General features: G+C 52.5%; 1 protein-coding gene across 1 annotated transcript; it reads right to left on the bottom strand.

Moving 5' to 3' along the window:
• Nucleotides 1-607: 607 nt before the first annotated feature.
• Stoml1 (stomatin like 1) lies at nucleotides 608-11,737 on the bottom strand. Its single transcript, XM_048423557.3, has 7 exons — nucleotides 11,540-11,737; nucleotides 10,125-10,231; nucleotides 8,397-8,546; nucleotides 7,960-8,163; nucleotides 4,669-4,864; nucleotides 4,108-4,326; nucleotides 608-3,634 (listed from the first exon to the last, which is right to left on the bottom strand). Exons 1-7 carry the CDS (start codon nucleotides 11,670-11,672, stop codon nucleotides 3,441-3,443), a joined length of 1,203 nt encoding a protein of 400 aa, XP_048279514.3. The 5' UTR covers nucleotides 11,673-11,737; the 3' UTR covers nucleotides 608-3,440.
• Between the last annotated feature and the right edge of the window lie 314 nt (nucleotides 11,738-12,051).

The raw sequence follows: 12,051 nt of genomic DNA, 5'->3' as shown, positions 1-12,051 counted from the left end.
TGCTCTAACAGGGGTGTCCCCTTGTCCTGTCTCTCCCTCTTTTAGTGGTCTACCCAGTGGCAGTCTCAGGGAAGATTCTGACAGACCCTTTAGGTGTTTCTGTATCCCCTTCCCTGTGGACTGTCCAGTTTGCCCTGTCTTCCGGCCCAGGGGGCATTTGAGCCTGTGGGCTACATCTCTGGGGTGCTGGACACACACTCAGGATACACAAAGACATCCACAGAAGTTCCCATTTCCTGGAAAGGGAATGTTAATCAGAAGTTCATTTAAAAAAAAAAAAAAAGGCGTTTCAGTTTCAGTTCTCCTTAAGCCATGATCATCTTTCCTGGAACTGACTGCTCCTTCCTGGGATGCAGGGCTGGCTGCCAAGGTTCTGTGGATGAGGGAGCATGGAGGGTGGCCTGGGTTCCCGTGTGAGCAGCCCTTCAGGGCTCTGGCAGGTGAATGCTCACAGGTAGCTAAAGGCCCAGTGGGCATAGTGGAATGGAAAAGAAGGGTTCTCTCGTTCACTGCTGCTCTATTCATAATAGCCATGAATTGGAAACAACCTAGATGTCCCTCAACAGAGGAATGGATAAAGAAAACATGGTACATTTATACAATGGAGTATTACTCAGTGTTTTTTTAATGACATCAAGAAATTTGCAGGCAAATAGATGGAACTAGAAAAAAATAAATAGTTCTGAGTAAAGTAACCCAGATCCAGAAAGATAAATATGGCATGTACTCACTTATATCTGGACATTAGTTTAAATAAATAATAACCAAGCTACAACCCAGAGAGGTAAGGCATACAGGGACTTGGGGTGGGAATATATGGGTCTCCCCGGTAGGGGGGACTGAAGCAGGAGGTGGGGGAGGATAGAATGGGAGGATCAGGTGAAGGAAGGGGGGATGGGACTGAGAGAGGGAACGAGGGGAAAGACAGCTAGAACTGAAGGGCATTTGAGGGGTGGTATGGAAACAGTGCGGGGGAACTTCCTATACTATATGAAGGACACCCTAAGGAAGTCTAAATAGCGAGGGATATGGAACTCCCATTGGCCATCTCCTGTCATCAAATGAAGCTTGCAGTGCCAGGACTGGGCTGCATTCAACTGAGTTGTTGACCAAGAGGGTCCCATGGAAATCCCCAAGCAATCCAGGCTATTGTCCAGACAATAGGTTGCTCTCCATAAACTGGCAGCAAGGCCCCACTGCTAAAGACAACACAACTCACTGAGCAAGGAGGGGTTGAGCTAGTGCCTACAATTCCCGAAGTTCTGAGGTCTACGACATAGAAAGGTACCAACCCAACTACAAAACCCTGATCTACAAATGTCGCATATACAGGGCAACGGTGACACAAACTGTGGGTCTAACAGCTGACGTCTGACGTGACTCAAGGCCTACTCCATGAGATGGAACACTGCTTGCGTGGCCAGGAACCAGAGCCCAGATAACTTAGAGACCTATGGTAATACCAAATGCTACTGGTCTAAAAAAATAACTCCTATGGCACTCACATATCAGTGCCTTATTCAGCCATCATCAGAGACGCTGCCTCCTGTAGCAGATGGGGGTACAGAGACCCACAGCCAGACATCGTGTGCAGAGACAGACCTTGGAACACACAGCTCTAAAGGAGATGTCTCCATCAAATCATCCCTCTCAGAGCTAAGGGGACCCTACAGAAAGGGCAGGAGTGCGGGAGACAGAGGACACCAGGAGAACAAGGCCCTCGAAAACAACTGAGCAAAGCTCACAGGAACTCAGGCTGAAGCAGGAGGCACACGGGGCCTGTTTATGCTACAGCTTTCAGTCTGGGACCTGCAGAGGGCTCCCGAGTGTGAGAACAACTGGGTCTCCGATTCTTTTGCCTTCTCTTAGGGTTCTTTCACTTTTTTTTCTATTGGTTTGGCTTGTCCAACTTAGATATGATGTTTTTGGTTTTACCTTAATGTATTTTATTTTGTTAAAAATAAATTCTAAACAGTTAAAAAACATACAGTGACATTAGCTGCCTTCTTGGAGCTCAGGCAGGAGGGAAAGACTCTAAGGGGCACTGAGTAGCTAGTAGGGCCTAGAGAGGGGCTTTGGAACACAGCCTCAGGGAAGAAGCCTCAAGATGGTCCCTACTGTCTGTGGGGCCCACGCTAGCTCTGAGGGAGTGCCCAGGCCAGGTGGAGAGCCTATAGCAATACAAGACAGCGTCTGGCACCAGAAAAGACAGAGAGGGACACACTGTAGGGCCTGGTATCAGTACAAGGGCCCAGGAGAAAAGACTGGCACTGGCAGAAGACAAGCTGAGGGCTGTGGGCTTGGTGTGTGATTTGGTTTTCTCTACAAGCCCCTCCAGAACGTTACATTCACTTCTTAGTCGTGAGCTGAGGCTCGACCAGTGGAGCAGAAGCCAGATGAGCCAACAGCCAGGCCTCAAGCTGTATCTCTCTCATCATCCAGGGAAGCAACCACGTCTGAGAGCAGGAAGAGGGTTGCTCACAGTGGCTCTGGCTCCGCACCTGAACAGGTTAAGAGCCCCTCATCTTGCTCTCCCGTAAGTTAGTATTTGTACTCATGCCCTACTTCCCTGGTAAATCTGTTCCCTCACTATAAAAAGAGACGGAGAGCAACCCACAGTCACCTCCTCCTGACGTTCAGGGCTCTTCCCAGAAGGAAAAGCTTCAATTGCTCCAAGAGCCTGTGTCAGCCTCTAGCCTTGGCTCTTGGCGGGGCATAGGGCATTATAGACCTTGCATGGCCCAACGCGCCCCACAGCCATCTGTGCATCTCCAATGCACACTGTAAATGCCACATTTATTTGTCAGAGGCTCTCAAGCCTCTAGTAAGCACAGAATAGCAGGGCTCTCCCACATGCTGCCCTGAGCCAGCTCCTCAAGCATGCACGATGAAGCTGGTGGACAAGAAACAACTCTCCTCTATCCATGCCCTCCCCTCCTAGCCTGTTCTGGCTTGTCAATAGAAAAGAGGGGCAGCCTGGCTCCACTGCAGCAACCCCTTCTTGGGGGGCTGCCCTCCCAGCTTTTCCCTACTCTCTCATCTCCCTGGATGTCAGAGCCATGATCCATGTGCTCTGGTCCTTCACATGGGTGACATACAGGCTGCTTCTGTGCCTTTTGTCTATCCGGTCAAGTTACCAGCAGGGTAGGGCAGGCCGGGCTCTGTCTGTCTTCACTCCGTAGCAGCTCAGGACGAGGCACTTTGTTGGGGATCGAGGGAGCACAGGCCTATCCAGAGAACCACCACAGGTTCAAGTGTAGGACACCTGACTCAGCACTGACCAGCAACAGTTGTCTCCCAGCCTTCTGGGCTCCTGGTTGGGCCGGAAACACCTCCAGGCTTCAATTTGCTGCAGCCCAGACCAATGCCTCCTAGCCCAAGAGGCTTCTCTGACTTGGCACCAGGTTCACGGTTAGGTCATGGGTGGGCAACCAACACTGCTACTTCAAGGCCCTAAGGACAGCCTCCAGCTTCATGACCACAGCTAGGTCACCCTTCACCTTCAGCCGCCCACTCATGTAGGCCCCCAGGGGCCGCAGCTCCCTGCACAGCAAGGCCTGCAGGTCTGCCTCAGCCATCTCCACCACCACATCAGGGATGCCATCAGGTGCTCCATGTCCCACTCTGCCTTGTCCTGTGGGGAGGTAGCACTGGCATCAGTAAGAGGCTACTATGTGGGGAGGAGAGGTACCACATCCCACTGGGAACAGCAAGCACTGGTTAGCTCAAGTTCTAGAGCTGGGGGTGTGGCCTAGACTTAACCCCACCCCCACAAATACAGCGGGAACAGGCAGGCTCTAATACAGTGGCTTCACACTTTACTGACTGTAACTGCTTGTTGCTTCTGTTTGCAAATTTATGAAGAGAATGATAATCTTCACAAGTAGGGCGCTCAGTGCAGAGCCTGGTATGCAGCAGGCTGCTGTGTATGAGGCTCCTGGCTACCTGACTGAGCTGTCCTGCCAATCACAGGGAAGCCAAAGCTCCCGTTGTCATTGTGGATTCATTCCAATCAGGTGGGAGGAGCAGCGGATGCTCTTTAAAGGACCAAGGGAGAGGGCACAAGCAACCTGAGTGGGAAGGGAAGGATGGAGGGGACGGCCATACCTGCAGAGAGGTCCAGGAAGTAGATACTCTGGGTGCCACTAGGCAAGATGACGTTGAACTGATAGCAGGCCCCAACCTGGCTAACCAGTGCCTCTGACAGGAAGGGCTGCAGGGCAGTGAGAAGTCCCTCAGCCACGGGCTGCTTTGAGCTGGGCTCATCCCTAGCCGCAGCAGGAGAGGCAGGCGGCTCCACTTCACTTATCATTTCCAAGGTGTCTACTGGGTTGGGAGGGAGAGAGAACAGGTCAGTATACTGCGAAGGTCGGCATCCTTTCGTGAAGTCCCCCATGCTCTGTACACTTATATCCTCTCCTAAGCTGCCTCTAGGGTCCCAGCCAACATCCCCAACCAGGTCAATGCGATCTGTCCCGCAGCACCGCCCTCTTTCCAGCTCCATGTAGGACTACAGCTTCTTCCCAGAGGTACTAGGACCTCTTCACACTTCTCCAGGCCCTTACTCTAGTCAGTTCTAGAAATGGGGCAGAATGAACCAGCTAAGCAAAAGGGACTAGAAGAAAAACTGCTATTAAGATGAGCCGGTGAGCACTCCAGACTCCTTACCTGGCCCTGGGGGTGGAGCACCTCCTACCACTGAGCTCAGGCTTCCCCCCAGCAAGTGGAAGGCCAGCTGCTGGAGGGTGCTGTCCAGGTTGGGCACAGCTGGGCTGTCTTGGGGTGGCTGCAGCACAGCTTCCACTGCCAGCTCTACACGGTCTACCTCCAGGCCCCAAGCTCTTGTCACATCATTGATCTCCAGCTGAGGGCGGTGAGGGAAGAGATGGGAGTCATTTGATAAGGCTTCCCTGAGCATCTCTGGACAACTCACTATAGCCACATATGGACATGGATGGAGGTCCCATATCTATACCGGAGAAGCTCCCAGATGGAAATCCAGCAAGAAAAGCCAGCTGCTTAGCTAGACAAGAGCTGAGTTGGGGAGGGAGGTGGGAACTCCAAGTAGAAGCAGAGGAGACCTTCTCAGCAAATCCCAAATGGAAGAGTCTAGAAAGTTCCACTTAGATTCTCAAGTATGGAGTGGGCACTGGTGAGAACTCAGGGTTCCAGGCAGCCTCTTCCTGCTCTGTTGGATTTGCTCAGAGGTGACAAGGAACCCCAGAGAGGAATTTATAGACAGGAGGAGGCCAACCAAGCAGACTCCCTTTTGGAGAAGATACTCCTGGTGCTGTGTAGGCACTGTGCTGAGGGTTGGGAGTGGAGTGCTTTCATACTGCAGGCGAGAGACGAGGGGGCTGGCCAGGGGTGTGGTGAGGTGAGGGGTCAAGGCAGGGGGTATGGTGAGGGGGATTAGAAGGGCTGGGCAGGGGTGTGGCGAGAGATTAGGAGGGCTGGATAGGGGTGTGGTGAGATTAGGAGGGCTGGGATGGGTGTGGTGAGGGGATTAGGTGTGGTGAGGGGATTAGGAGGGCTGGGCAGGGGGTGTGGTGAGGGGATTAGGAGGGCTGGGCAGGGGTATGGTGAAGGGATTAGGGGTCTGGGCAGGGGTGTGGTGAGGTGAGGGGGGCTGGGCAGGGGGTGTGATTAGGGGATTAGGAGGGTTGGGCAGGGGGTGTGGTGAGGGGATTAGGAGGGCTGGGCAGGGGTGTGGTGAGGGGATTAGGGGTCTGGGCAGGGGTGTGGTTAGGGGACGAGGAGGGCTGGGGGGCAGTGGTAAGACAGAAGCAGAAGGGAGGCCTGCCTTGCAAACTCTGCCGGGTCACAGCAGGCACAGGAGAGGGAAACAGGCTGTGCAATGGATACGGATGGCACAGGGGTGGGGAAGGCTCCTGGGGTCATGATGGCATTCACATGGAGAGGACACATAAGAGGCGAAGGGGAGGGATAACAACTATTCTCATACTGTTAGCTCTAGGTGTCTGAGGATGGTTTTGTGAGTTTCCAAAGGATAAAGGCGAGCAAGGTGCACAAACATAAGACTGGAACATACTGCAGTAAGCCCTGGAGCTCTGCCCGGGGGCGGGAGGCAGAAAGAAATGAAAAGACCTACGAAAGAATCCTGGACTCTGTAGGGCAGGAAACCACGCAGGGCTGGGGGCTGTGAGGGTCGGGGCAGGGGATCCAAAGGAGACTGTAGCTACTAGGTGCAAGAGGGGAAGGGCTGACAAACACCTACTGGTCAGACCAGAGGAGGTCACTGGTGACAGCCAGAGCTATCGACTAAATCTGAGCAAAGTTCAGACTAAGGATGGAGGGAGAGGAACAGAACCTTCTGGAAGGAAGTGAAGAGGGGATGAGAGCTTGAGAAAGGAACCCCTGGGATCCTTGGGAGAGATGGGATCAGGCAGGGCCCAGTACAGGGAAGAGCCTCCAGCAGGGAAGCAGGAAGCACAGTGAAGCAGAGATGCAGAGGGTATGAAGGTTCTGCCTACAGTCTCCCCTGAGAGTAAAGAGACAGGGTGGGCAGAGAGCAAGGGGTGGGGGCCGCAGGAGGGCAGCAGGGCAGAGAGCAAGGGGTGGGGGGAGACCCAGGAGGGCAGTGGAGGGTTAAGAAGCTGTTGGCCAAAATGCAACTGGGGAAGAGGCCAAGAAGTAGCAGTTAAGGAAGAGGTGGGAGGGGAGTTCACAACCCTGCAGAGGTGAAAGGGAAGTGGAAAATGCACACTTGTTTGAACAGGACTGGAGAGACACATAAGGCAGCTCCTGAGAGTTCTTTTCAGCTCAACTCTACCAGGAGATGTAGATGGGCTCTGGGCAATGGACCGTAAGGGACTCTCACATCCTACTTCTTCCAAACTGCCCCTCTCACGTCAAAGCAGTACAACTTTTAAGATCAATTTTATCTTCCCAAAGGTGAATTATAACAGGATATGCTTGCATGAAGAATGTCTGGTAGCAGCATACTACCTGAGTTATATAGATTGAACACCACATTGTGGGTAGGAGTAGATGGTCTAGTTCTGGCTCAGAACTGCCCTTTACCATGAATGGTTCTCAGAACCAACTGGAATAATTTCTGGGCCTTGATTCCTCTCCTCTATTAAAAGGGCAAATACTGGCCTCTCACAGTGAAAATGGGAAGCTGAGATGTTGATGTTGTTGGGCAGGTACAAGTACTCTGTAAGCCATAAAATGCTGCGCCTGGGGCTGGGGGCTCAGTGTTAGAATGTTTGTCTAGCATGCCCATAGCCCTGGGTTTCCTCCTCAACTGGCATTGCCACAAAACAACCAAACAACCACTGTGCCATGAGGGCCGCTGTTTGGTGGGAATTTCATTCTGCCCCATTGGGGGGTCATGGTGACGTTGGGTAAACGTTAGGCCACACAGGAGGAGAGGAAGCACAAGTTGGGTACGGGAGGGACAGACCACTGCATATGTAAGAGACAGGAAAGAAGACAAGATCTAGTGCACCTAATTTTTCATACATGTAGAGCTGGGGACGGGAGAAAGACTCAGGAGCCCCGAGTCTCTGTTCTGTTCTAAACAAAAAGATAAGCTCTAAATGAAAATGCTCATGCCGGAGTCCCAGGCACGTGGCTGCACCCAGAGGGCCCTGATCCTCTCACCCTCCAGATCAGAAACTGCAGAGGGCCCAAGGCCCAGGGCTGTGGTCATAGAAGCAGTGGAGGGGAAAGTCTCAGCAGCCAGAAGCAGGGCCAAGGATTTCCACTAGAGCACTTCAGTTCAGGACACATGTGCTCAAGTATGTGACCCGGGTCACCTCTGCCCCTCCACGTGGGGCCTCACCCAGATTCTTTTCAGGTGGTAATAATGTTGGGACATATAGTGAGCCAAGACCCAGAGTACAAGAACAAGCCCTTGTTCAAAGTGAGCTGGCAGAGAAGGCCAGGCCCCACTGCCAGACACAGAGCCGCACCTTGTGAGAAGCCACGTACCAGGAGTTGGTCACCGATCTTGAGCCTCTCCATCTGGATCTCCTGCAGTGGCCTCCTGAGTAGGGCCTTGGTCATGGCGTTGTGGGCTGTCATTCGAGTAGCTGTGTTTAAGTCCTTCACAGCCATCACGGAGAGCACTGGGTCCCAGATGCGAAACTGGACATCAGCTCCCACAGATAACACAGCCCCATCCTTAGAGGCCAACTGTTTCAGAAGATCATAATAGAGATAACATTAAAAGGGCCAGGGGCTACTGGAGGGGGTCAAACTCACTGAGACTACCCAGCTTGACCCACCTGCCTGGCAGCTAACTCCTCAAGGACAAAATGGTATCTCCAAGAAAGTGGAGTCAAGTGTGGCTCAAATCCCAGGTATACCCAAAATTCACCATGCATGACCACATTCACTCTGTGCAGGGCATCTGAGAAGCCCCTCACCTTGCAAGGAGGAACATTGAAGGCTCGGGTCCTCAGATCCACTCTCTGGAAGGAGTCAATGAAGGGCAGGAGAAGAACCATGCCAGGGCCCTGGGGGGTTCGGATCCGGCCCAGTCGAAACACGATCATCCTCTCATAGGTGGGTACGATCTGCTCATGATGGCAAAAGAAAGGGTTTGGAAGCAGGCTGACCAATGTCAATTGCCAGATCCCCCTCTGCCCTCCTCACTTCACCCTGCCAGTCAAATATCCTTTGGTGTGTAGGGTATGTGTGAAGGCCAGAAGCAAACCTGGACCACTTCCTATTTTCCTTTTTCTCTGTCATGAGGTGAAGGACTTCCTGTGGTAATGCTCTGCTCAAACACACTGGGTCAAGATAGCAAGGGCGGACACTCCTGAAGCTGAGGGCCAAACTGAGCCCACCTCTCAACTGTCTCCAGTGGCTGTTCTACCACAGTGACACTTAGCTGTGCTTAGACGAGAGAGCCGAGGCTTGCAGACATGCTTGGTGATCACACAGTCCCTCGAGCGAAAGGGCCATGGTCTGAACGCTGTTCTCAGTAACGGGCCATGTCTTAATCACCACAAGTACTGACTTGACCCAGAGAAACTTTACCTCTGTGGCCTGAAGCTAATCATGAGTCACTCAGGGAACTGTTTGCTCTTGGACTAGTTGGGGAAGAGGCTTGGTTGCTCCAACAAATGCCCTGAGCAAACAGCTTCACCACCTTCAGATCCCCGGAGACCCTCAAGAAATAGTTAAATCTAAATTGAGAACTAAACGCTAGAGAGCCCGCGCCATGCATCTGCGGTCATAGGGCATTTATTTCAGCGGCACTGTAGAACGTAGGATCTGGGTTCAACTCGGTGCTCCCACACAAACACAGAGGCTTTCTAGAGACATCACTGCCAAGGCCATGCAAAGAGAAAGGCGTGCCTGGGCTTCAGCAGGAGCTGCCAGGGCTGGAACTCAATTACAGCTGTGTCTCTCATCCTTTCCCACAAGTACCACCACTTCTGGAAAATGGGGCCTGAGTTCCGCGGGGCAAGCTGTGTGCTTTTCTTTCAAATGGACCCGAGAGAAAGGGAGGATGACTTGGCAAAGTCATGTGTCTAGATTCCAGGCCTCAGAAAATTCATTTCTCCTCCTTACTGACTCCCAAGATGATTCTGGTTAAGTCTGGCCCTCAGACTTAATCTTAATCTTAATCTGGAGGATGGGAACTGTCCTGATTTCTCCTGTAGCTGTCATAAACACTGATCAAAAGAAATGTGGGGAGAAGAGTTTATTTGGCATACAGGCTACAGACCATCACTGAGGGAAGCTAAAGCAAGAAACTGGGGGCAGAACTGAAGCCGAGACCTTGGGGGGAATAACGGAATGACGGTTACTGGCTTGCCCCGCCTCCCCTGCTTGCTCTACTGGCTCAGGCCCAACTGTCTAGGGATGGTATCACGGGGGACTGGGCCCTCCTAACCACTCAGCAATCAAAATACCCCCAAAGACAAGGCCACTGACCCATTTGGTGGAGGTAATAATCCCTCAATCGAGGTTTCCTCGTCATAGTCTGACCAGTCTTCAGAGACTGAACAACCCAGCCTTGCTTGTTTTATAGAGGTGTGATATAACATTTAGAGGCAAGGGGCCAAATATGGGTAACTCAGTCATCAAAACCCAAAGCTTTCACTGTGTCTCCCTACTCCCCAACAGCATTCGGTTAGCCTTACCTTCAGAGCAAACCAGCCAGAAATGGGGAAGGTAAGCAGCAGCAGCAAGAACCCCAGGAAACTGATGAGGCCGTGGCAGAGACAGGAGGGCCAGCTCTCAGGTGCATCTGGGGACAAAAGAGCAGAAGCAACCACAGACTACCAGTTGGGCCTGGCAGGGCCACTTCAAGTACTTCAAGAGTCTGAAGTCATGTGTACGTTTTGCCTGCCTTCTGCTTCAGAGGCTTCCCGAAGCTAGTTAGGGACCACACATCATAACTAACTGGTCTCAAGTGCAATACCCCACACAAGACTTTACTCTCCTAGGTAAGAGCCAGTGAAGCTGGGAACACAATCCGTGTGATGCTCTCTTTGCTGGACAGAGCAGGAATCAGCCACTCCTTGTCTAATGTGTATTGCCCACCCAAACCTGGAAGAGAACACCCAGGCTGGTGGAACTAACGCTGCGGGTGCTAACACATTGTTCTTCTACCAGAAGCATGCTTTCGTGAGGTCCTTATGGGGAAAAGGCCTCAGCTAAAAAGGATGAAACCATAATTGTTCATTAACAAGAGTCACAGTGAGAATGAAGTATCTCACTCCCTCTTTAATACCCTAAGATTAACGTATATTTCAATTCAAGCTGTTTGGAGGGATGAACTGGGAAGAAGAGGCTAAAGACAAAGAGTCTAACCCCTGGAGAACCAAGAATCGAGAATAGGTGTTGAGCAGACAGCCACAGAATCTAGGGTGAGCTTGCTGTCTGCTCTCCTCCAGCCCTAGACAAGGTGAAAAAAAGACTATTCTATCCTTCAGGGAGCCCCTGCCTGCAGGGCTTTCTAAATTCTGAACTCTGGCCTCTTCAGGAATCGACTCTTTGGTCAGCAGCAATCCTAAGATCAGGAGGCAGAATACTGGAATTTCATGCATCAGTGACAAATCGTTCAATGTGTTATCAATACAGGAGAACCACTGGGGGCCCAAATTCTCAAGGTCAGGCCAAAGAAGCCACAGAAGGCTCTGGAGCAAGAAAGAGGCAAAGCTTGCAAGCCTGCCTTTTTGTTCTGTGCATCTTCACCAGTACACAGGAGACACCTGGTCCCTGCGCTGCTACCCTTGGGTGATTCTTTTTCCATTTCTCTGCAGGTGTTTTTAGGTTGCCTGTGGCCTCCTCTGCCCAGAATTCTGTTTTCTTCCTATGCATGATGGGCTATCCTGAAAATATGAACGTGAAAAGCTGAGATTCGGGAAGATGGGGCTACGCTGGTTCCGAAGCTGCAGCTGGTGGCCCTAGAGAGGACAAAGCAGCAGCATCCCAACGCCTAGTCTGACACCCTCTCCGCATCCTATTCCCTTCATGCTCCCTCCTCCTATAGGCAGGGAGGACAGGTCTGGGGGTACCGGCCAGTCCCTCTGCGGTCCGGGCAGCCACTCACCGGCCCCCGGCCCCACGCCGCCCGGTTCTGGGGACAAGCACCCCTTCTGTGAACCCAGAAAGCCGAAACTCGACTGCTGGAAACGATCAAAATCCCCTAAGGGCAGCGCCCGGTAGCCGGACCTGCCGAACATGACTTCTGACCGGGTACACGCCCGGTGCCTCCACCGGGCGCCGGCCCTACCCAGCCCGCTCAGCCCCGCCCCACCTCGCCTCGGCCCTGCCGCTTCCGGCTTCACTTGCGTCTCCAAGGACAGTGGTTGCGCAGGAACAGGAAGCTGACCGGGTCCGCACCCGCCATACCACGGCGCCCCCTGCGCTGGGAGGACCGAACTGCGGTCGCTGTTTGGGGACATGGCCTTGGTGCTAACTAGAGAGCTTCTTGAAGGGTCCCAGCCACCTCTTTTCTGATCTTTTACCTGGTCTTAAGAGAGGAGGAGAGGAAGCTTGGCTTAAAAAAGCTTTACAGGAGCCTTTTCTCCAGAATCAAGGAAATGTCATCTGTCTCACAAT

The sequence above is a fragment of the Myodes glareolus genome, chromosome 4 (assembly GCF_982192425.1).
Source record: "Myodes glareolus chromosome 4, mMyoGla1.1, whole genome shotgun sequence".
Lineage (NCBI taxonomy): Eukaryota > Metazoa > Chordata > Mammalia > Rodentia > Cricetidae > Myodes > Myodes glareolus.
This window is presented reverse-complemented; position numbering and strand designations above follow the sequence as displayed.

Bases quoted from the DNA above. Each gene is read 5' to 3' on its own strand.
- Stoml1 (XM_048423557.3), bottom strand. From the start codon at position 11,672: ATGTTCGGCAGGTCCGGCTACCGGGCGCTGCCCTTAGGGGATTTTGAT. The intron at 10,232-11,539 runs GTGAGTGGCTGC...TTTTGTCCCCAG, and splicing joins CGGCGTGGGGCCGGGGGCCG to ATGCACCTGAGAGCTGGCCC. The intron at 4,865-7,959 runs GTACGTGGCTTC...CACCGCCCTCAG, and splicing joins AGATCGGTGACCAACTCCTG to CTGGAGATCAATGATGTGAC.